Source organism: Balearica regulorum, chromosome 7 (assembly GCF_011004875.1).
Source record: "Balearica regulorum gibbericeps isolate bBalReg1 chromosome 7, bBalReg1.pri, whole genome shotgun sequence".
NCBI classification, from domain to species: Eukaryota; Metazoa; Chordata; class Aves; order Gruiformes; family Gruidae; genus Balearica; species Balearica regulorum.
In genome coordinates, this window is record NC_046190.1 from 13,243,927 (window position 1) to 13,270,244 (window position 26,318).

Here is a 26,318-nt window from a genome sequence, read left to right on the forward strand (position 1 = left end):
CTGGGTGTTATGTACAGGCAGCCCCTTACAAGGTGATGCATACTGACAGCCCCTCTTTGTCCCTGGAACCAAGGCAGGGCACTGAAAGCTCACACAGGTCCACTCTGCCCACTTCATAAAAGCAATGGCCATGCTAAGCGACAAAATTGCAGCTTTATTTTAGTGGATATTGTAACTTCTGATCTGTCCTTTAACACTTGCTGGCTAAATTAGAGCAAACTACCTCTTTATTAAATACTGACAGCCAGCTCTGGGAAGTCTACATCTAAATGTGGATGTGACCTTTCCAGTTTTACCCCATGTCTTCTCTTTACAACCTCGTACCATCCCTAAGGCTCTGCAGGGCCCTGACTCTAGCAATACAAGATGAAGCAGACACAGAGAGCAACAGGAGAGATGGACCGACTTTTAGGAAGCCAGACAAGGCAGCCCCGTCAGACATGCACCAGTATGCCAAGCTGACTCTTACCTGGTAACTGGCCTTTTTTCTCCAAACATTATTTGTAAGCCATATAAAAACAAAGCTGATACACTGGCTTGGGTTTCTCCTATCTTTCCACCTTGCAATTTGAATTTCCAACAATTTCAGTACATAATGAAGTGCAGTGATACCCTCCTCAACCAGTTTTAGGGTTTTTTAGGATGATGGGCTGGGGACTGTATGTTTAAAGTGGTAGATATCTACAGTTACCATACACAAACAATGCCAAACAAACACTGCTTGCCCACTCCGTTCTTGCACACAAAGAAACCTCAGGAAGTGTGCATGGTAAATAAGTTAGGTCCAAAGGGTTTGAATTCTGGTTTGCCTTTTCCCAAAATCTGTGCCTGCTTTCATTCAAATGACCATTTTTTTTCCCAAAGCCCCAGGCAGCATCTAAGCAGGATTTCAGGATCACAGTTGCAGTCCTTGGTGGATAAATGACATAGCAGGTGTCTGACTGCTTTTTTGCTATTTTACTTATACATCTTGTGTCTACGTGCTTACTTTTATCAACCAGACTTGCAATGTCTGCAAAGGCTAAAATGACATTTATTTAACAAAACATTTTTCAAAAAGCTAACTTAGACAGCCCTCATTTTCTTCCCTGTCTTTATTAATTAAATCCTGCATTAGATTTCTATTCGCTTTAAATACTTACCTCAGCATTAACCAAACGTATATTAAATGAGTTCAGAAACCTATGAAAAATGCACATAAAAGCTCTTGGAATGCGTAAGTACAAAGACATGAAATGCAGATGCATAAAGGCACACACAGGCAACTCTAATTCCAGAGTTTCATAATATATGAACATTTTTTTCTTCATTAACATTAAACGATGGCTTTCAATGTACTATCTTTAAGATAGGTAGAAACAAATACCATCTCTCTTCTAACCTTCTCCCTTCCACCCCCATTAAATAATGCCATATGTGAGCATTTTGTTAATTATCTCAATTGAGTTTATTTGTAGAAACAGCTGACGAGCAATGGGTGAGGTTCAGTGGAGTTTGGGGGTTTTTATTTGTTTGGGTTTTAATGCATCTGCTTTTTCAGAGAATTAACCGGAAAAGCCCCAGGAATCTCCAGTTTTCATGTTCATGCATACTGAAGGACAGCCTTCCCTGGAGTACAACGATCAGACTGTCCCTATTTAAAAAAGGGGAGAACTTCTGCTGGGGATCCCTCATAAGCCTGGGTCCCAATTCTGTGCTGTCTGTGCTGACAAATGGTCATATCCCAGACAACAGCGGCTATATGACCTCCATTTATCCCTATGTCAAGTCAGAAGTAGTTAAATTAAAATCTGCAAATGAACAGACAGTATTTTGTTCTTTAAGCACTGGAGCCATCAGGTCAGGTCCCAGTGGGGCATCCAACATCCCAGGTCCCAAAGTCCCAGGCTGCAGCAGGACAGAGCACTCTCTCACAGGAGCCCCTTCATTGCAAAGAGCCACAAGGAGACACAATCCCCAAATATAGTAATAATAATAATTATTGAAAAAAACAAACAACAAAACCTATTTGGGCATACTGAAAAAGACCGTATATTTTAAGAGTATTGTAACACTCATATTTTGCCTTTACATCTGAATATCTTTCATTCAATTCATCTTGAATCATGTTTAAAACACTAATAAACTAAGTCATCCAGCATCGGGAAACTATATTTCTTACATAGGAAAGGTCAGAGAAATCTACAGAGAAAACATGACTTTTCTGTATTCAAAAAAGACAATAAAAATCCCTTCAAAAGGAGAAATTCCTAAAGTCCTCTTCTCCAAGCATTACCACATATCTGTAACTCAAGAGGTCTTTTTCACACAGTTTCAGGTCCTGGTTCTGCAAATATTTACCAAAATTCTCTCATTTCTTAGGTGAGAAACTCAAGCTGAATTAATCAGACAAGTAGAGAGAATCCCAAGTACAACAGCTCACAAAACTATACCTTGTACATAAAACGCATCGTGTCACATGTCCTCTGACTCTACCATGGATGCTGTGGGTGACCTTGAGGAAGTCATCTTTGCTTCATCAGTAAGCAAAGAAAAAAATATTACTACTTCATTCCCATCTTTATTCTCCTATTTAAATTGGCAGTTCTGGAGACTGGCAGTGATTGTCCCTGAAGTGTATTTACAAGACGAAATACACTGCCATGTTAACCAGATCGCAGTCGCATTTGTACAGCCAACTGGTATAACGAGACCCGAGCTCAGCTAATCCAGATGCTGTGTTTTAGAGCTACAGCCTTCCCTGTACAGCAGTAGGCAGGTTCTGCCCATATAGGCTCTGGACTGAGTGGCATGATTTTTGGAGTGCTGAGAAGCATGGGAACATCATACACAGCTCAACAGGTCCAGAGAAGGGGTGCACGAAGAGACAATTACAACTGCATCTGCAGCTCAGGTAATTTAAGGCCCTGTTAACAGCAGCTGCAAAACCAAGAGCTTTTCAGTAACAGTATTTCATTGGGCTGAAGGAAAAGATTAGGGATAAAATACAGTAGAAACAACTAGTTCTATCACTCCTGCCCTGTGGCTCTAACCCAGCCCTATTGCCTTTGTATTATAAACACGTTCTCTATACCAGCAAGTACCAGTTTGCAGCACATGCTGTTTATCACAGTGTCAGCATAATAAGGAGAAAGGGTCCAAAGAAACCTTCCATATGCCAAATGGCTTTAGGATACTCCAGAGCTCAGTTCCTCACCGATAGCTTGGGATGCAATCTTAGGAAAAAGCAGCAGATGACTAATGGGAGCTGTGGCAAAGGATGGCAGCTCAGTTTAAGCTGGGTTAGCAAGCATCAGGTGCATGCTGGAACCTCTGCCTCAGCCGCCTATCACAAATTTGATGAGTAAGAAGAAAACAAAATGCTGTGGAATTCCCTTTGGGATCAAATGGACTAAAATAAAGGCAAAACCAAAATAAGTTTGGACCACATTTTTTCCCTGAAGCACCAATCACAGCTGAAGAATTTGCTTTGGAGATACACGAGGTCAGGACTGGGTTTACTCTCCAAGTGAGCAAGAATAAATGAAGAGGAGGTCAAAGCGACTTGTGTTCATTTAGGACCTCCAACTCCTGTAAGAGGAGGTGTCAGTCCCAATGTGCTAGCTAGTTTCCAGTCTGGTAGATGCATTCCTCTGCAATTTCAATATTACAGTCACAATTAACTTCTTCCTTCATTAACCTGAACTGCAACGCAGCATTGCTCTCTGCCAGCTCATAAACAATTGCCACACTTCATCCCCAAGAAGCTGCACAGAAACAAACAAATCTAATTAGATGCAGCTCTCAGAGCTTCTGACTCTCCAAATTTTTCATTCTGATAGGCCAAGTTCAGAGGTGTGACTAGGTATGAGAGATGCCTCATGCCTTCGGCTTTTACAGCTTCAGTGATTTGGACTGCCCCTCCATTTTGACTCTATGACAACCGGGAAAATAGTCTGCAAAACCATTTTCTCAAAGCTCTTTAACTGAGCACTGTAACTTTATTTCTGCTTTATGCTGTTTGCAACTACTGTTCAATTCCCTTAGATAGAAGGTCTATCTATAAATAAAATTTCTAATGCTTCAGTTCTGGTATAAGGGAAAAATGGAGGGAATCCTCATTTCAACCACTGCGCCTGGGTGATACTTCTGTGCAGAGAGTCAGCATAAAAGACTACAGACCTTTTAATTCTTCAAGTTATCACCTGCAACAACGATGGCAACAGCGCAGGAGAAAAACTAAAAATGACTGCACCCAATCGAATTGCAAAGAAAATTCATGAAGGAAGGTATTTCTAAGACATCAGAACTGTCACCCCAGATCTTAAATGCAATCAGGACCTCCCGTTTATCCACATCTCATCTGAGCAATACTATATACAGGCAAGTGCTTTTTGGTTTGATTTTGTCAAAGTTGCCATTCTCTTCCTTCTTCCTCTCTTCTTTTTCTTTTAAATGCTTTTTAACTCCATCCCCTCAACCTCCACTTAAATCCCAAGGGTAGAAATAAAAGTTTCATAGTGAAAACTGGGGTTTCAACTAAACAACACCTTCACCAAAAATATGCACTCCTCGCAGAACATTTAATTGAAAAAGTAATACATGAAATCTGTGATTCAACAACAGTTCCTTGAGATTCAAAATGGCACCTCAGTGCCTGAAAGGAGCAGTGCTTCAGATATATGGGACTTCTGTTCTCACGCAGCAGACCAACCCATACTAGAAAATGGGGACTCGCAGCACTTCAGCAGTGCAGGCAGTTAGTCAAAGAATCAAGAAACACAGGTGGAAATTATCCAATTTTCTAACAAAGTTTTCAACAACCAAAAAGTAAAATTAAAAAAAAACACAAAGGATACAAAGAAAATAGGAATTTAAAAAGTCAAAATAAGTGTTCTTAGTAAAATAGAAGAGACTTTTTCCCTTAGTGCTTTGGAAGAAATAAACAATTCCCAAACTGCTGTGAAAATCTGCCTCTAGTAAAATGTAACCAACGCCCAAAATAAAGCATTAAATTAAAGGTCAGCAGGGAACAGAGATCTCTGCCCAGCAGAGAGTAAGCAGCCTTTTGTCGTATCCCTTAAGACAGACAAGGGGCTATAGGGTAGAAAAGCCAAAGCTATGCATTTCGCAAGTCTCAGCTTTTCAGAGCACTCAACCATCTGCCCTTAAATGTCATTTATCTGTAAGGAAGGGGTGCTGCTAAACAAATACCAAAGTTTCTCCTTTCTGAAGCTCACCACAGAATTATCAGGCTTGTTGCAACCTACATGTCAACCAGGCAAAGCAGATGCTCCTCATGTGGTCTCTCAGACAAACAACCGGGTGGGCAGGTGCACTGAAAGGGAAGATGTGCCCTGGAATACACTCTGCTTATTAGAGCATCTTCATGGTGGTAGAAGTGTCAAAACTGCAGGCACTTGGCTTCTCATCAGGGCTCAAAACAGTAACTCTCAAGAAAGCCATAGCCCCCAGGACTTCAGAGTTGTCTAACTGCTAGGTCTAATGATCACCTGGAATTTCACAGTATTAATGAGAACTCAGTGCAGATTTTCGTGATCCAAATACAAGTCCCTAGTGTGCAAGTGAAAGGAGAAACAGAGCAGATACAAGTCTGGTAGTTTCAGCTCCCAGCAATGGAGGCTGTACACACAGCCGTAAAATGTGCCTCTTCAGGCACAAAGACATGATCTCTCCACCGTGATTTTACCCACTGATAAACACTAGTGATTGATGTGTTTCATTGAGGAGCAAAGGGCAGGACTAAGGGACCAGCTGCTTCGAGGCTGCTCCAGCATTTTCCAGTCTGCTGTGTCAGGAAAGACATTTCAATACTCGACAGGACACCCAAATACAGGCAAGGGTAATATTCAACACTCTGCTGGGGCTCTCCAGTTAGGGATGGGAGACACGCATGGGACCAGCTTAGAAGAAAGCCTAAAAAGAATATGAAATTAATAAAATTGACTAAATATACAACCCAAACTGAAACAATAGTTTAGAGCTTTAAAAGAAGAAGGCCCACAATACATATAGCTAACTGGGGACTTGATTTTGCCATCAATGTTACATAGCAGATGCTCAGACTAACTTTCATGGAATCATAGAACGGTTTGGGTTGGAAGGGACCTTAAAGATCATCTAGTTCCAATCCCCCTGCCATTGGCAAGGACACCCTCCACTAGACCAGGTTGCCCAAAGCCCCATCCAGCTTGGCCTTGGACACTTCCAGAGAGGGGGCATCCAGAACCTCTCTGGGCAATCTGTTCCAGTGTTTCACCACCCTCATAGAGACGAATTTCTTCCTAACATCTAATCTAAATCTACCCTCCTTCAGTTTAAAGCCAGTACCCCTTGTCCTATCACTCCATGCCCTTGTAAAGCAGTCCCTCTCCAGCTTTCTTATAAGTACCTTTAGGTACTGGAAGGCTGCTATAAGATCTCCCCAGAGCCTTCTCCAGGCTGAACAACCCCAACTCTCTCAGCCTGTCCTCACAGGAGAGGTGCTCCAGCCCCCTGATCATCTTTGTGGCCCTCCTCTGGACTCACTCCAACAGCTCCATATCCTTCTTATGCTGGGGGCCCCAGAGCTGGATGCAGTACTCCAGGTGGGGTCTCACAAGAGCCGAGCAGAGGGGTAGAATCACCTCCCTTGACCTGGTGGTCATGCTTCTTTTGATGCGGCCCAGGATATAGTCAGTTTCTGGGCTGCAAGTGCCCATTGCCAGGTCATGTTGAGTTTTTCATCAACCAACACCCCCAAGTCCTTCTCCTCAGGGCTACTCTCAATCCATTCTCCACCCTGCCTGTATTTGTGCTTGGAATTGCCCTGACCTGTGCGGAGGACCTTGCACTTGGCCTTGTAGAACTTCATGAGGTTCACACAGGCCCACCTCTCAAGCCTGTCAAGGTCCCTCTGGATGGCATCCCTTCCCTCCAGCTTATTGACTGCACAACACAGCTTGGTGTCATCAGCAAACTTGCTGAGGGTGCGCTCAATCCCACTGTCCATGTTGTCTACAAAGATGTTAAACAGCACTGGTCCCAATACCGACCCCTGAGGAACACCACTCATCACTGGTCTCTGCTTGGACATTGACCAACCAGCCAATTCCTTTGTTGGGGGCAGAATAAAACCCAGAGAGGACTAAATATTTTAAAGCCTAAAGAGCCATTAGGTCATCAATTCTGACCTCCACTTGTAGCACATATTCCAGAATTTTACCCAATCATTCCTACATTAAGCTCAATATTTCTTCCAGAAAGGAATCCCCTTTGTAAGAAAAGGGTGTTGGAGTGCCATAATTCACAAGAGTAAGGCATGCATCAGGTGTGGCTTTCGTGGGACCAAGAGAGAAGGGGTATGACAAAGGCTCCCAGACCATGGGTTGTAGCCATGCCCCACCCAGCTGCGCAGCCTCTGCATTTCGATTTCGGCCTTGTCTGATCCCCCATATTGCAATAAGCAGAGATGTGGGTATTGAGAAATCAGTGTCTCACCATGACCTGGCACAGCATTGAGCAGAGAAATAGAGCAGAAGCTGCCAAAAAACTTACAATATTCCCACCAAAAATTTTCAAAAAAGAAATTAAAACCAAAAGCTTTTCTTTTAAAAGAAGAATGAAAAAAGCCAGCACTTAAATCCTCTTGCCTCATAATTGAGCCTAGGGTTATGCCACAATTCAGGTAAATGATGTTTATATAACTGGCATTTGGCTGAATGCATAATTCCTATTTAACAGCTGAAGAGAGGCATTTTGGGTCTTCAAAGAATTTTGACAGGTAATTCCCACTGAAGTTCTGCAGGGTAGCTGAGAGGTAATTATCCTTCTCACTAGTAAATCAATTAGGAATGAATGTATGGAAAGCTTTTCCCCTCCTCCAAGTAACTGCTAATCCTCTAAGCACTAATGAGCAGACAGGGCTAGCAACAGTGTTCAAACCCATCAAAACTCAACAGGAGCTGCGAGGCACACAGGGTCCAATCGCTACCTGGGAGCTAATGCCTGAGGAGAAAATATCTTGCCTGGAAAGGGTCTGCACAATTCACTGTGTGTGCACTGGCCCTGTGTACGTGTCACTTTTGGTGTCTCCGACCCTGTCTACTGCCTCAAAGAAAGACCTATTTTTGGGGTTCACAAGAGATCACTGCATTGTGTTCAACGAGCCAGCATCTGTGCCGTTAGAGGTGAAACACAAGGGATCTGGACTTTCTTTACTGGGGTAAAGAAAGCAACTGATTCACCTCACCTACTGCTTTGTGATTCACTATTGGTGGTTGTCCTCAGGAGCTCAGCAAAAACATGATGCTTACTCTGCAGGCCACTGTAACAATATTCATCCAGAGAGATTTGGAGAAGATTACAAACCAAGTGCATTTTTTGCAGTGCATAACCTCATGAATCTGTGAGGGGTGGGTTGACAATAAACCTTATATTGAATTCAACAAATCCCAGATGCTCCACTCCAGTGACACCTTATCCAGGCATTTTTCAGATGCTGCATGGAAGTTTGGAATTGCTTTGACAGTCAACAGAGTCAGCTCTGGGTTCAGACAAACCAGCTGTTTAACTATGCACAGTAACAGTGCCCATATATTTAGCACAGGTAGAAAAAATGAAAACAAGTTGGTCCCACAGCAGCCAGCACTGAAGCTGGTTTCCTACAGCTTTTCCTTACAGCTCATCTCTCCGTTTCAAAAGAATTTTCAGAAGGGAGGAAAAGAGGGAAGACAGACAGATAGGTCCAGAAATCATTTCCTTAAGACACAAGACCAAAAAAAAAAAAAATTTTAAAAAATTGTCATCTGAAATAAGAAAACAGGTAAAGATAGGTCTGCATGCCACTACGTGATGAAATGTAGGTATTATTAATAAAAAGGAGAGAAAAGACTGCTAATCTGTAAAGCTTGATAGCTTAAGAAATTGCTAGAAGATAATCATATATCCTAGTACTCCAATTTGTGAGGGAGACTTTACACCAATGATGTAGGATTTGTAACTGAGCATATTGCCTCTGCATTTAGGTGGGCAGAGTTGCTTTGGAAACCGAATGAAGAATTAACTCTTCAGTGCCCACCATCTTAGATATGAGAGGGGCGTGAAGGCCAGGAGAGCTCACTAAGAAACATCTTCATTCCATTTTGCTCAGGAAAAAGAAGTCAAGGTAGTTGTTAGAATAATTTAGTTTCTGCATCAGAAAAAAATATAAGTGGACCCCTGCCCACTGCATTCTTCCTCTCCTCTATACATCCAAACACACACATACTGCAGCCAATTGTAATCAAAGCTATGACTGCCTTAAGGTTGCATACACTGAAGTAAAAATCAATCCTGAAACCTCTGTAGACTGACCAGTGATGGAAAACACAACAGTAGTAATAAGAACAGTGCAAAGAGCAAAATACTAGCTTGGAAACGTATTGATGGAGACAGGAGATGGGCAGTTTGGAAGTGAACAAACCGAACAGGCTGCACCCCATCCAAACACAGCTCCACTGCCAGCAATTAGCTACGTGCTGCAGCCCTCCCACATTGACTTCTGTGGGTAGCTGAAAGCGTCTTTGTCCCACTACCTCCCTTGAATCAACACAGGCAATAATTTTAAACCAAAAAGGGACTGAGTAGTAACTCCTGGGCTGCGCTCTGTGAGCCAGCTGCAGCCCTAATTGCATCACGTGGGAAGCGTGAGCAGGGGGTTTGAAAGCTATGACCTCATCTTCTCTCCTACACATTCAAATCAAATCTTAGGTCTCCCACCCACTCTCCCAGGCATTCTGTTTTCAGCCCCCTTACATGATGTAACCAATGAAAATGTCATTTACATCTTTACCTCCAACTTCTAGCTAGGGAAAGCATAGAGGAGGAGAGTCAAATGCAGAAATAAATGCCTTTTACTCAGTATTTCTAATAATAATGAGACAGAGAAGGCAGGGAGAGGTGTATTAGCCAAAGCCAGTGTAAGCAAGAATCCCAGAAACATTTGTGTGAGTTCAGCTTCCTTAAAGGTTTAACAGTCAGAAATAAATAAAAACAACCCTTTTATTTCCCTAACACATTCAGCAGGAGATTAAGGACTCCATCTCTATCACAAAACCAGGCATAATTCTACTGGATTCCATGGAATTGCACTAGTGTAACTTAGACAGGAAATTCAAGCTCTTATGAATTATCAACAAATTTCACTTTAGGATTCCTCTCAGAATGAGCAGAATGCCGTAATTTTGTTTCTATAGCTACCAGCTCAATGGCTTTCCCTTACCTTCCTCTTGTTAGTGGGACTGACATAAAGGTAGCTCAGCACAGTCTTCAGGCCTACTTTGTCATTTAGCTTTTCATAGGTAGTGCCATAGTCTGTTGACCTGGAGAAAAGAGGAGACAAAAAGAGTTTACGTGGTGGTTAGAGCTCAGGGGAAGGAAATGACTGTCTGATCAGATGCTCAAAACTACAGCTGGAGCATTATTACCCTTTGCCCTGGTTTCAGCTGGGATAGAGTTAATTCTCTTTCTAGCAGCCAGTATAGTGCTGTGTTTTGGATTTAGTATGAGAATAATGTTGATAACACACTGTTTTAGCTGTTGCTAGGTAGTTGTAGTGTTTACACCAAGTCAAGGACTTTTCAGCTTCCCACGCCCTGCCAGGTGCACAAAAAGCTGGGAGAGCACAGCCAGGACAGCTGACCCAGACTGGCCAAAGGGATATCCCATACCATATAGCATCATGCTCCAGATATATGTAACTGAGGAAGCTAGCTGGGAGGCGGGATCGCTGCTCGGAAACAGACTGGGCATCGGGGGTTTTTTCCTGCAAGTGGTGAGCAATTGCATTTGTACATCACTTTTTATGTACTATTACTGTTGCTATTATTATTAATAATATTATAATCAACATCATCTTCCTTTGTTATGTTATTAACCTGTCTTTATCTCAACCTAGGAGTTTTTTTTCCATTCTTCTCCCCATCCCACTGGGGGTGGAGAGGGGTGAGCGAGCATCTGCGTGGTGCTCAGTTACCAGCTGGGGTTAAACCACGACACCCTTAAAACTCAAGGTTTTGAGTTTCATTCAGGGTGGCCAGCAGAAAAGAGAAAACTTGAGTACTTTGGGGCAGGGTCTGTCTCTGCATCAATTGATCCTGTACGTCTGAGGAGCTGTGGTGCAACCACGAAGATGGACTTTGGGGTAGGCTCTGCTCTCACGTGCCAGTGTGGGATTGCAAATGATATCTACATGGGAGGACTCTGATCTCAGCAGCACACTTCGCACAAATTCTCTTTTCAGACAAATACAACAGAAGAATCCAAATTAAACCCATCAACAACAGTTTTATTTAAGTAGGCTGAATTTTGACTTGGAGATGGGGATCCAAATGTGGCTCAGAATTGTAACAGCTGAACTCATGTCTAGATAAAAATGTACCTAAACTGGCATCTTGAGTCCTTAGACACCCCCATCCTACTTTGTGCCAGGCATTTAATTTTTCTGAGTTACAGAGACAGATTCAGACCCCTACACTAGCAAATCCCACCCGGAGGAGCAGATGATCTGGGGGTGGCATTACCCATTCGTGACTGGGGAAAAGGGCTGCTTCGTCACAGAGGGTTTTCTGTAGCTTCCTCCTCCTCATTTGTGGGCATGTTTGAATCCTCACTCTGCCCTGCTTGTTTCTCTGCTGTTTTTGTACTCTGATTTTCCTAACAAACAAGACTTTTCTCACCAGAACAAATCAACAGCTACAGGATCCCACACCTGAAGAGTAGCCAGCACCAGCTTGCTTTAGGAGGCGTGTCACAACCTGCATGAAAAGCCCACCCACCCCATTCAAACAGTGGGGAGAGCCTGGCTCCTGACCCTACACAGCTTCTATTGTATGGACAAAGCAAACACAATCCTTATCAGGTGGACAAGGAAAGACCCTCACAAAAAGCTTACCTGGACATACCTATGGTTTCATTAAGATGAGAATTCATGGCCCCTGCCTGCCTCTCTAATCATGCTCTTTACTAAACAGATGATTAGAGAACACGTAGCAATCCAGTGCCTTTCCCAGTAACTAGCTCTAGTAATTTTCTGATTTTTTATGTTCAGCAAGCCTCCAGCATCTGCAGCTTTGTGGTTCTGCTTGAGACCAATCCTCTGCTCCTTGTCTGTCTGGCACAGAAATAGCCCACGTCACTTCTGGCATCACAGTGAACAGGGCCACTGTACCCAGCAGCCCAAGGCTCCCAGTCAGGGGTGCTTCGAGTCTTAAACAACTTCCTTGTGTTCTGGTTTAGCCCTTTCATACTAAAATAGAACTGATACTAGCTCTATTTACATTTAATACTCTTTTGTACTAATGCATAGTATTGATACTCGCTGGGCTTCACAGAGACTTCCCAAAGGATATGGCAATAATGTACTATATTTCCATAGCACTTTCCAACCCAAAGAATCTGAAGCTCTTGTCTCGCTAGCTATCAACACCACACAAAAAACCTAGCAGCTTTCCCCCTCCAGCCAAGCTTGAAACTGAAGCAGCTCGATTAACTAAACTGAATAATCCAGGCCAATTAATTCCACTACACAAGGCCTCCTATACATGTAAATTCAACAGGTCAGGAATCCTCAAGTAACACTAAGCTCTAAGCAGAGGGTAATGCACAGAGGGCAAGCACCGAGGTACTTCCTTGATCTCACCCTTCCAACAGCACTGAAGCTCCGAACAAGCCACATTCGTGACTACACATGTACCAGCCAGGGAAGAGATCACTGGTTTCAATCAGCATTCAAAGAGAATACAAATAACAGTTTAATATTCTGACAGAGCTACTTTGGTTTTGTTCTCCGAATCATTTTCAGATCTCCCAAAATGCTTTGCACTTCTAAAGATGCAGGCTGGATGCCCTAATGACTCTCTCTCATTAAACCATTATCACTCATTGCATTTGCCCTTTCAAAGAATAGCTAGAAAGGAAGTAGGATCATTATTTCGTTAGCTTCTCTAAGGCTTTCTTTATTATCATGACAGTCACCACCGGCTTCACAGAAACATCTCAAAGGATATCACAATAATATAGTGTATTTCCATAGCACTTTCCCATCCAAAGAATCAGAAGCTTTTTGTCTCGTGTTAATCCATTCAAACTAACAAAGTCCCAAGGGCCATACTGGGAAATATTATCTCTTTTCTAGAGATGAAGAAACTGAAAGCTTGCATAGGTAATTGTTCATTTTTTCAAAAGCGGGCATCTACAAGTAGCCATTTCAGCTTCTATAATCACCTAGTGTATGGCTCGATACTCAAACCTGCTAAACTCCTTCCACCAAACTGCCTAATTTGAAAACAAGTATTTACAAGAAAAAAAAAAAAAAAGTTGGCTGCCTAATTTAGCAACCCAAGCCTGAACATTTGAAGAGATGTGACCCACAGGTGGAATAGAACAGTTCTGGCTCAGCTTTTAATCCTAACTTGAGCCCTTCACCTTTACTAATTACTTATCTTTGCAGTCAAAGACTTCTAACTGCAAATTAACTAGCCCACGTGTCCTTACAGTTGCTTGACACTACAAGCAAACTGGATACCATGTTTTCTCCCATTCCTCTGGCCAGAATAGGATGCACTTCAAAACACATTATTAAAGGAGTGGAGGGGAAGAAAGACTGTAGTTGTCTCAAAATGACAAAAGACTCAGTGATACAAAAGATCCTTTCCATGAGTCACACACCAAATGCCTGCTTTAACTTTGGTTGGGCCTTTTATGGCCAACTGATCCTGCCTAGCTGGTTCTCCTCTGGGTTGCTCCATTAAAGCCATCACTGGAGTGTCATCATCTTGAACAGCTGTTACTGCTGTCAGCCTCAAATTGGTATTTGCAGATTGCTTTCAAAAAACAAATTGTTGCACCTCATTACACCACTGGTAGCACAGAAACTATTAGAATGTGGAATGAACTCTGGCTATATATACAAAGCCTGTAAAAACTCAGTCCTTGCGTTTTGTCCCACATGTCCTTATACATTGATCTTACAGCATTTTATTGTCCCCTCTATCCCGCTTTCCATCCTGCAAACCAAGGTGCTGGCAATAATACCCCAAGAAAGGCTGCACAGTGAAAAGCAATAAAAGTCAAGGGGTAGTCCAGTCTTGAATGGATCTTTGTCTACTCCAGTTCAGCTTTTTGGTTTTTACAACTAGCAGTTCCTACCAACCATGAGGAAAAATCCTTTTGCTAGTCTTGGTTAACATGAAGAAAGACTCAATCTGGTGCAACACAAGTGTCATACTCATATATATGAATAAACGTGGGCTTTCCCTGAACAGACTGTGGCACCAAATTCTACATATTCCCTTTGGAAAAGCAAGGTTTATAATGTGATTAATTTTTTGGGAGACCGCAAGTTATTCCATAATCATATTCTATTATAAACAGGTGGGAAAGAAAATCACCTGCTTGATTCCACTGCCCTCCCCTGACAGCCTGCAACGTGTTGTAACCATTGCTGCAAGTGATGTCCCACCGCCTTGGCAGAGCAGGGCTCAGGGGGCACAGCCAGGCAGAGAAGCTTCTCTCTACCAATACCGGTCATAACTCAATGCACTGACAGCTAACAAAATCCATCTTGTTCCTGTAGGTCTGAGCCTGAGCTTCCCTGTGAATCCAACAAACAGGCCTGAGCCAGCAGACTTTATATTGTGGTAAGACTTGCTCATCCCAGGGATATGAAGCAGAGGTGTGGAGAGGCAGAGAGAATGCCACCTAAGAGCTTTCAGAGGAGTCCTCCTCTCGAATGGTTTCCATCTCAGGGCTCTGTCAGGCATAAAAAGGAAGCTTTATTTGTTTGCAGTCTCAGCTACTGAGATAGGCTATAAAATATGTATCGGTGTCTCATGAGAAAGAGAGCTGCAAATTCTGGCACTGGATGGCTGGGAGGGACAAGTCAATCTCCTGGAGTGTACGTGTGCCACCAACTCTCCTGTCAGGGGGTTTCTCCTCGGCGCCCGTGACTCTCCCTGACTGTGTCTGGAGAAGGAGCAGGTATGGTTTTGATTTTAGATTCTCAGCCGTCTTCCTAAGATACTAAAGCTTATGTATTCATCTCCAGATCGGAGTCCCACTACACATACACCCGCAGCCCCACACTGAGAACTGCATCGGGGCACAGCTCCACTTAAATGAGCAGAATATCCCGATTCCCTGTGCACTTCAGAGAGCAACAGGAACACACGCAGCCCAGATTAACATTTGCTTGTCTTCTCATGTGCCTGCAAACTGACTGCCTGCAGTGTGCCTGTCTCCCCATACCCCCCAAACAACTTCTTGTTTTTACCCATTGGCCAATTTTCTCCCAGTTTGACAGAGAAACAAAAAACCCAAGAGGAACAAAGTTTCTAGAAGTTTCATGAAAACCAGCAGCTAGCAAAAGGAGAGCAAACTTATTAGCACTCAGAGAAAAGCTGCAGCATGAAACCAAATCCCATGAGGCACGAGAGCAGGCACATCTCTCTGAACATCCAGCTGCAGGAAAACATTCAAACGCAGCTCACATATTAATACACTACAAAGAACCCAACTGCACAACACAAGAAGTCAGGCTGCCAAACTTCCATTGCTTCTGAAACAATTTGCTTCCGTCTCTCCCTTCCTCCCCCTCAAATTACCGTCCCTGAGATAAAGGCCTTTCTGAAGCTGTGGCACACAGAGAAGAGACTCCGACTGAGTCAGAGTCCAGCTTGACCACCCCCTGCGGTAGCCCCAACTGTAAACCCCTTTGGCCAGCTGCCCGAGGCACCGTAAGTGGCTGGGGACTCAGCCAAAAGCTGGCTCACCACTGACCCCACCACACTGCTTTGCACCAAATGTGGGAAGCTGGTCCCGCGAACTTACAGGCAGGGCTGCAGGCTGCTCCTCTTCGAAAGGATTTCAGTCATTTAGCATGCTCTGGCCTTGCTTCTCTGAACTTTGTGAGATTATTCCTTTTCTTCCTTGTTGTACTTCTTAGACTAGTTCCTGGCTTTTGGTGACTATGGATCTCGGTGGCTAAACATCCTCCGCTCCCAAAGCCATTTCGATATTTAGTTACAACAGAGAGGGCTTAGGGCTGCTTATAAGGCCAAAGTCAGTCTGCCTTGGGCAGCCAAATGCCTGGGACAGAAACACAGAGTTGGCCCTGCAGCTATTCCGGCCACAGCTGCAGCTCTGGAAAGGCAGGGTGACCACTGCCAAGACAGGGGATGGGTGCAAGCCTGGCAATGCTCCCCCAGAAGCAGCAGACATGGTGCCACTCGTCGCTGCTAGCCCAGCTCCCCAGGCTCTCCTCCTCTGCCTCTCCAGGACTATTTCATTCCCAACCTCAAGGCAACCAGGAGAGCCTAGGTCCAGCTCCCTGCCTATGACAGTGCAGCCTAATTTCACTTACAATGAGACAGTTCCCAGTAAGATCCACTCTTAGTGCAAAGGTGTCTGGCTGACCTGGTCACACACAAAGGTTGGGGGTTTTGGGGTTGGTTTTTTTTGTTTGGTTGTGGGGTTTTTTTTTTGGGGGGGGGGTGGGGTGAACAAAAAAAACCAAACCACCACAAGACAAACAAAACAAAAAACCAAACACTAACAAATAGTCCAAAGAAACAAATACACCAACAGCCATGTTGGGCTGTGCCTACTTACTAACCAAGGAAACCCAAATATCTGTACTCTGTCAATCTTTCACTTAGCAGAGCACAACATCTGCTGTGCTGAGAGCTTGCTTTTACCCAACCATGATTTTATAGTGACTGTAATAAACACAAAGAATATTTTACAACTACAAAGAGAAACAACTGCATCCCTTTGTACCCATCCCACTAAAGAAAAGTAAGGACGACAATGGAAGTCTGTGGAAGTGAACAGAAACTGAGAAAGCATGTGTTACTGCTTTCTGGTATAGTTTCCCAGCCTACAGCAATATCCTAAAATTGAAGATGATGCCTTTGTGTGCCAGAGCCACCAGTGGGCTTTTTAGTTTCATAAATCTGTCAAATTCCACAGAGAAACTTGGCAACTTCATTATCGCATGTTAATAAACACCACAACTGTGTGCTGTACAAAGAGATGCTCCCTCTTAACTTCATAATATAATCCACAGCCCACTGCTACCACTTCACAAGAATGAAATCACGGAGCTCCATCCTGCCATTTGTGATTTCACTGATTGTTGTCATATTCCCCGCAGATTTTTTTTTTCCAGTCTGAAGACTCCCTGTTTATTTAGCCACTCCTCGTACAACCTATTCATATCTCTGATCATTCTATGACTACTCTTTCTAGTCCAATTACATCTTTTGTCATGGACGCCTCAGAGACCAATATTTAACAGATCTTTCTTGAAAAAACCAACTATCCAAGTATATCAACAAAACCCCAGAGCATTTACAAACACCTAAATAAAACCACTTTCTACCATCATACACAAGGTTTTATATCCTCAATACTACCAGAACCATAACCCATCAGTTCTAGGGGACTTTCAGTTCCACAGTTTCAAAACTACCTAAAACCAGAGATCCCATTACAGAAAGAGAAGCTCAAGTAGATCATAGTTTTGGTAATTTCTCTTGGAAAATTAATATTTTCCTTTTAGTCTGCATGTCATCTAAACAGCAGAATACTAATCCCAATTTCTATTATGATACCAGCACCGTTCCTCCACTCCCTTTCTTTTTTGATTAGTGACAATTCCCATCACCAAACGTCCGAAAGACTTGAAGATGACCTTTGTTGATAAATTTCTATTTATAATGTACAGTAGAGACTGGCAAGGCAAAATGAGCTGCCATGATGCATTAGTCATTGTGATTCGCAGTTCAAAATGAAGGAGATAGGAACGAACTAGGAATGTTGGCTTACTCTTCTTTTTTCTTGCAGATTCTTCTCTATTCTTGACAGGAAAGGTATCCTCTCTTATTTGTTCAATATGAGCCTTTGGGAGGACTCTGGATGTCTCAGAGGCTGGACAAAAGGATACAGAATATTCCACCTCTGGATTTATGGACAGTAAAGCACAGGAGATGTGAGTATCAGTCACATTTCCAGTGGCTGACTGTTCATCAGCATTTCATTTGATCACCATCCCACAAGGCAGGGGGACTGTTCACACCAGTCATTCCTTAGTAGAGATGACTACTCAGATTGGCATGAACAGCCTCTGAAGATGTAGGTTTTATATTTAGGCTACAGGGATGGTGAGGACTGACTTGAAAGCCATATGTTTGCATGACTGTTGTTGTACTTGTCCTGTAGGAACACAGTAGTACTTTGGATATCCCCAGCAATCACTGACTACCCAGAACAACGTGCCATCAGGTACCTAAATAGCATTCACCATCAGCAGCTGGGCTGTCCTTTCCCAAACCCCTCTCTTCTGCACTCAGGCCTTCCCTTACTTCCAGATACACCATTTCTGTGGAAAGGCAGAAGTAGTTTCAGATCTAAAATAATCTGCAGAACCACCCCAAATTAAGGTGTCTTCCTTCAGTGTAAAGGGAGACCAGAGCAACCAACACATACATTCAACTGTTAGATGGCTAGAACAAGGCAAGGTGTATCTCACACTAAAAGGATTAGAAAAGTTCATGCACTGAGCTGGCAGTACGAATGAAGGGAAGGACCTCAGTCATCCTGCCTGAGATCAAAAGTTCATAATTTGTTGTAATGAGCCAGTGCTCTATGTTTTAAATGTTGTTATTCTGTGGGGATACGTACGAGAATTACTACCAAAAGTAGATACCAAACAATATCAGGACTCCACTGTGCCATGCACACTCTATAGCATTACAAAGTGAAGAGAGCAGAGACAAGAAGAGAAATATGATACGGATTTCCCAGTGGTTGCTGGCAGAATCAAGAATACAAAGAAAGACCTGAGGAAACGTGAAATGGCTTCTCCTCTAAAGCTGGGATAAGCACTTCCCTTCATTGCATGCTTGCCCCATCGATGACCTGCTTGCAATCCTTATTGTGGCCAGGCAAAGTCGATGCCCACTGGTAGAAACCATACCTCACAGAAGCACAAACATGAAAGCTATACAGGCATCATGTAATATCCACATCAGCAGCCTCAGCAAGGACATCAGAATCATGATTTTACTGCTTTTGACCTGAGACTAGGACATCACATCCCTGCAGACACCACCCAAGACACAGTTCAGCTGCCATGAAACAGGGCAATCTGGAGCTAAGTCTGGCTTCAGGGAGGCCTCTCCTTTTTCTGCTCTGGTCATTTCACTACTGTGAAATCTATGTAAAAGCATTACTTTCATATAGCTCTACTTTCGTATGGCTCTGAAGAACTACACCTCATCATTACTTACTTTCCATTTGTACTGTCTAAAAGATCTGACATATTTATCGTGTTCTTGATTCTGATGTATTCTAATTTTCCAAAGAGGTGTTTTATGCATCCCTGATAAGGCAGCACACTGATTTGATTCCAACCACTTGACTGACTCAGCAGAGATGGCCTTATCAAGACGTATTCAAGAAATTTTGTCTACAGGACAGTAATAGCCTCAAAGATAAAAGGCAGCTTTGATGACAAAGCCTCATTAATTAATCAGATATTAATTAGATTACTAATTAGAAACAAGGCCCTTCCCCAGCCCTTTTCTACTTTTATTACTATAGCTAAAAATCTTCTCTAATGATTCTCTTAAGCAGCTAATAATTTTAATTTGCATTATTTTGTAGCAAAAAGCAAGTGCTTTGAATGTAGGATGTTCTGAAGCAATTGAAGAGGTTCAATTTAACATCCATGGTATTAGATGCATTTAAAATGGAACTCCCCTTAAATGTGTATTGAATAAAATGTTGAGGGAAGACTATGGAACTGCCCCATCACTAAACTCTGTATTTCTGTGCTAGATGTGGAGGACAAAGTCGTCCTCCCAACCACTCAGAGAATAAAAGCACGCTTTGGACAATACAAAATACCCTGACAGTAGGTACCTCAGCCTTCTAAGAGAGGGGGAGAGGTGACTCAAACCTCAGTTTCTCAGCTGAGGCTACCAACATCTGTGTCCACTCACACCCTCTGGGACAGTGGCTGTGGCCAGAGGTTACCAGAAACTTGCCTTTGACACACCGTCTGCCTGTTTTGGGATCAGTGGTAGGCAATACTGTGGGGACATTAGATGAGCCTGAGTCATCTCTAATGTAACACAAGGAATGTTAACTTTCTCAAACTATCAGCAAATCTTTGCAAAACTAATGCAGTTAAAAAGGAGGGAAGTGATGGAGGTAGATTAGTGCAGTTCCTTAGACACAGATATTAAAAATCGCAGACAATTCCCAAACCAACTTTTACAGTCAGCCTGCAACACATTCCATTTCCTACCTCAGCTGACCCCTCTTCACAAGCCTTATGTCTACCTGCAGCTCCCCCACCTGTGGCCCACAAAGGTTACTGCCCCCAGCAGCACACCCACACAACCTGACCATAAATGCCACAGAAATCCTGTCTGACCCCAGGCAAGGCTCCTCAGCATGCCAGTTTCCCATTTAGTTAACTTAGCTTCACAGGAAACAACTGGCTCTTATGGTTTCAAAAAAAAAAACAAAAAAAACCACAAAAACAAAAACCAAAAAAACCACCACCCCAATTAGTTTAAGTCAATGTGGTCCTATTACATCCAGATGAATGAATAATATTGGCAGATCTACACATAGAGATCAGGGCCCATGTATACATGTATATCTATAAACATACAAACTAATAATAACATTAACAAGAGGATGTTAGCATTTTGCAAGCATTTCACAATTTTGCATTTGTGAGAATTCTGTATCTCTAAGAAACTTCAGAAGTTTAAACCTAAATAGTGCAAGTTTGTTTTTTGTAAAAGCAAAGAGGATTTGGAACCATAAAAGAACACAAATAAGTCTCACACTAATATTGCTCTGAGTAGGTTTTTTGCAATGACAGTTTCCCACCAGAACAGTCTCCAGCACAAGCTCTCTTTCAATAAGACAAATAAAACAAAATCAGCCCATTCCTGAATCCTTTGAACCTTACCCATTCCAGTTACCACTGAAATATCCATGACAGGGCCTGCAAACCCTCCCAGCCTTCTGAACCAGAGGCTAACGTTTCTGAGCATCTCATAACACAGGCATCATAATTCACAACGCAGGAGGAGCTCTCAGGCTGGATTACACAGCTGACAATGCCTTTATGCAGGCTGCACCACTTGCTTTGCAGGGTGGCTTGGTTATACGGCTGGGTCCCTCGGCAATAAGCTAAGGGTGCTCAGAATGGTCCCAAGTGACTCTCTTCCTTTCTCATCCAGACAGTCTGGTTATACCACTCCATCCTCTCCTAGTTTCTCAAAGCAGAGAATTTCAGTTGAGAAATATAAGGACCGGGACATAAGTACAAAAATGGAAGAAGCCAGTCATCTGTTATGCAGTTTCTTGGCTTGGGCAACAGTCAGATCAGCAGCTGGATTAAGCGTCCCATGATACAGTTAAGTCCAGGGCTACACTGCATATAGGTATTTCATACTAGCACTGGTTTAGTGTGAGTCTTACTAATTCTCTGACCATGAGGATTATCACCCTCCAGTCTAGTTAGCATGTCTTCAAAATGCAGACGCTGCGGTCTAAGCTTTTGTCTACACAGACTTTCCAAAGAAGTAAGCTTGCTGTTTATTATCAAGGTTAATAAATTATTGTGATTCACAGAGCACATGCTCAACGTGGGGATCTCCCTCTTCCCCACCAACTGCTTGTGAGTTGTGGGCAGCTCAGGAAGCACACAACTGATCACCCCTGTACTATCGTGCCCTAAGACCTCACTGCCTAATATCTTTCAAGCCACAGTTGGTTTAAGCTTAATTTTACCCCAGAAAAGCCTCCTTTTCCTGTCATTTTTTTGCACTCAGAAGCTCATCTAACACAAAACACTTTGTCTTGGGAGAATAAACCTGTTGGAATTTTTTTCAGACAGAAAATCAATAAAGTGGGAACAGCTTGAAAAGTCAATCAGCTTCAGCAAGTCCCCCAGGAGACAGCTGGGTGATTGTCATTTTAATGAAGGAATAGTACACAGAGCACCAGGAAATGCACATCCTCTTCAAGCTCATGAGGGAAGATAGGCTAAGAAGCAGGGAAAGAAAAGGAAGCACTGGAAGAGACCAGGCATCTCTCTAGCTTGACAGGCTGTCTCAACAAGTAGTCAGAAAGAGCCAACAAACTTTTTCAAACTGAGAATTAGCTCCAGTACTACACTGCAAGAATGACATTTCCTCCAGGTATTAGATAAGGAATATTTTTGCTTAGGCCCTGAAATGCAAGGATAAATATCCTTTATGCCTTTGCTCCTAAGTAGCGTGCTGAAAACGTGGTTCTTATTTATACTGAAGTCATGACTTTTACCTAAATGGAGTTTATGAAGAGCTAAGCACCCTGCATATTATCAAGGCAAATGGAAGGGGAAAGTTGTCCATAATCCAAGATGCTAAAGTCCTTTTTCTAGACACACCATGGATTTTCTTTATGTCTTTGGATCTAACGATGATTTAACTACCTGTGACAAGGATCAAACACAAACATTCAAGATGCAGGCTGTGAGGTTCACTGAAGAAAGAATTCTGTTGTACTAAAGGCATTGGAAGGTATCTTCTGAGACCTGCCAGGTTCCTACTTTGCCACAGACTTTCTGCGTGGCTGTGATCTTCTTTGCCAGTTACACATGGTGACCTATTTTGCTGTTGTTCCAGTCACCTAGGTTGGAGTATGGCATCTCCCACAAAGGTTCACACAGATGCAGACATTTCAAACTGTAAACTGAGATCCACACTTTCTCAGCCATGACAGATGGATTAGACTTACTGCGTGAGGTCCTACGCCCTGTGCTATGCCAGAGCTCAGAGTACATCAACTTAATTGTCTAGCCTAGCATTCAAGTCTATGACTCAGTATGTTTTGGGCCCTTGGCCATGCTTTCTACTTGAACTCAGGCTCCAGTCCCACTCAGGATATCTGCCTGTTAACAAACCAACTGTTGCTCCTGTTTCTGACAGCACTCTCCATGCTTCAAAAAAAAATTAGAGCAGAACTCATTAAATTGTGCAGCGTATCTTTAACTGTATTCTAACCCAGAATGGTTCATTCACAGCCCCTGGACAGTTTTAAAGCAGTGGCACTTAAGTTCTTTCAGTGATATTATTTAGACCAGGGGAGAAATGACTTTTTTTTCCTTCACTCTAGTCAACCTGATACTTCAAAAGTCAATGAGAAAATGAAGCATGATACTACATTCCTGGAGGGCACCATTAAGACCCCAGGGATAATGTCAGCATAAAGGGTTGCCCATCTTTTAGCAGATAGATTGCAATATCCTGTGATTAATTAGGAAGTAGTGGCAGCTCATCATTGGCCATTTCCTTATCCTTTTTAGCAGCCTTACCAGAAGGCACGTGGTTTGTTTTAACATCAGCTTTAACATTCTGGGAATGAATCTTCCTGCAGGCTGAATAGTAACGCTCTGAAAGCAAGCCCCCTGCAATCAACAAGGATCTGATCAACCACTCAGCACAGGGCCAGTTCTGCAGACTTGTCTGTGCACATCTGTACAGGTTTTACTCTGAGGACAGAGGAGAACATGAAATATGGGTACAAAAGAGAAAAGTTCACATAGTGCCACATTTTCTAGCAAAAGCATTTAGTCGTGACTGAGATGTCAGTGAGGGGTACATGGACATGCCTAGCATAAGAACATGCAGGGAAAGCAGTGCATCTCTGTAGCTTATTGCAAAGTATAAGGGCACCGATGAGTGATCAACAGCTCAGAGCAGATGAACTTTCTTCCCCCGGCTCTGTCTCTTCAGAAGGTCCTTGGGAGGGTGTCTGTACAGGAAACCTGCTGGATTGTACCACTGCCTTGAGTATGCTGCTTGATTGCTCATACTTTAACGTTAGACCCTCAGCTAGTATGTATCGGAAAGAAACTGCTTATCACATCCTAAATGGGAATCCCCAATACAGTACAGCATGTTCCTCAGAACACACACTCCACGCAGCCCCATCACCTACTTTTAATTAAGTACCACAGTGGACCTGCATCATTCAGCCAGTTGAAAATATAAACAAACAGGTGAGAAGATCTCCTGCCACAAGAAAATGGCCAAGCTCTAACCAAGCTTCCCCCAATTCATTCCTTTCCCCCCTCAATACCTCTTTAACCTATTTGGTGTGTGTTTCTATTAATCATAGTCCATGCAGTCAAAAATACCTTTCCCCAGACTCCATTTTAGACACCCGTATTTATTTGTGCTTGACTCAGACGTAAGGGAATACTTCCATGTTAATGAGCTACAATCATGGATCAGTAAGGTTCATATTGAGACTTAAGTGCTGCGATTATTAAAAGAGAGAACACAGAAGGACATATTACGTCATGTACATGTGGATCTATAACAGAGCTGCTAAGCTTTAAAACAATGTGTTTGTAATATTCAGAGTACCATGGTGAAACAGCAGCTGTCTTTTCAAGCCAACAGCAAATGCATGTTGGGAGTGCTATCTGAAGGGGTTATTTCTTTGTCCATATTTTACTACGTAACTGATGCTGAAAATGAAGCAAATAAATAACAATGAGTTGTTGCTACAAGTCATTATTTTGCAAAGATTACACTTTAACAACTCTAGTACACAAAATATTTTCATGAATTAATCTCTCTTCCTCACAGATGAGGGCAAACGGTAAATATGGGCTGTTTTAACTCCCACCCTCTATTTTTTTTTTTTTTAAATCTCATTCTGCTACTACTTATCAGCATCCCTGCAGCAAAAAAAGGGGGAAAAATATTAAATACATTGCTTGGAATGGGATCTCATCCTTAATGACACCATCAATAATTGCTGTCACAAGCTAATATCAGAGTTGCAACCTTACAAGGAAGATAAAGAGCAGTGTTTTTCAGATTGTGGTTTCTAGACAGGCTCTAAATGGGATTTTGCTACATACTTTTAATTGCTGCCTGGATAGCTTATAGGGCAGTGGAAACTCAAAGCAGGCTGAATACAGACAGGGAGTACTAAACCTAGGGTCGTCCCGTGAACCTCCCAAAATGGTGTTGGATCCAAAAAGCAGGATGTAAAGACAGCAAATGCTGTTCTTACACCAAGGCTCAAACCTTTGATGGTAGCTCCTTGGGCACCAAGGATATCCTCAGGCAGCTGCTGCTTCACATGTCAAACAGATTCCAGTAATTCCCCATTCAGCAATGCCCAGGTGTCCTTCAGTCCCTACATCACTGAAAAATTACTGTGTGGCTAAGACCTTGTCATCACAATCTAGACACCATTAAGAGAATTTATACTCCAAGATGCTTTTATAAAGAGACTGAATGGCTCCTAGCTGAAACCTGCGGCTGGAGAATTGAGATCAACTTCTCTTTGAGTATCAGCAGCTTGGGGGCCTTGACACTACCTGCAACCTGCACAGACCTGCCCTCACACTAGTAAGCCGCAGACAAGCAACAGTGCTCGCGTTTCCTGAGAACTTCTTGTTAATATGCGGAAGGCCAGACACTGACAACTGTTATGTATTTGCACAACATCAAACCAAGAACTGGCCAGTTGTTCGGGTGCTTCTCTGCACCCTGGTAGTGCAACCAAGCATGTACTTCAGACTTGGACAGAGGAGGAGACAGGTGTAACACAGCGAGACCCAACTTCAGCTGGGAGAGGCAACTCCTGAGCCCAGATGTTTGGGGTCACTACGACTTCTCAGGTGACTGAATTATTAACACCCCAACAGAATTAATATATTAATCAATGGAAAACAGTGCAGAGGGGAGAAGCACGCTGGGAAATCGCCTTTAATTTTGCACTTTAGAATTTCCATGTAATTAATATTCAGCATGGCACACTTGCACTGCTTGTTGCAATCCCTAAGAAAATTCCCATCAAGAGCTTTGCAAGACAATGTTTCATTTCCGGTCTAGGAACGAAGACATTCCTTCTGCTCTCTTACTGACTGCCACTGAACACAGTTCAGACCTTCCCTCCTGGACAGTCTAGCTATGCAGACCCTTTTCCTGATTTGGATGGAAACCTCACCCTGCTTTCATCTTCTCTATCCTATCAGCCAGAGACACCGTTCAATAAGAAGAGCCCAGAGATGAAGCATTAGACATAGACTGTACTGCTCCAGTATCATAAACACACTGTCAGACATAAGTCGTCCCTGAATTTGGCAGGGGAAAAGTGGGGCTGAAATCACATCTTTCCACAAAACATGTTTTGAGTCATCTTTTAAAAAAGGTTATGTAGATAAAAGAAAAGGGCAGAGTCAAGGTGACAGCAAAAGTCTAAACCGT

General features: G+C 42.9%; 1 protein-coding gene across 1 annotated transcript in view; it reads right to left on the minus strand.

Moving 5' to 3' along the window:
• The window catches only part of SORCS3 (sortilin related VPS10 domain containing receptor 3), a 309,773-nt gene that overhangs the window by 154,170 nt on the left and 129,285 nt on the right, over positions 1-26,318 (minus strand). The window contains exon 3 of the mRNA XM_075757979.1: positions 10,241-10,340. Within this exon, the coding sequence (XP_075614094.1) occupies positions 10,241-10,340 (100 nt within the window). The remainder of the gene's footprint in view (positions 1-10,240; positions 10,341-26,318) is intronic.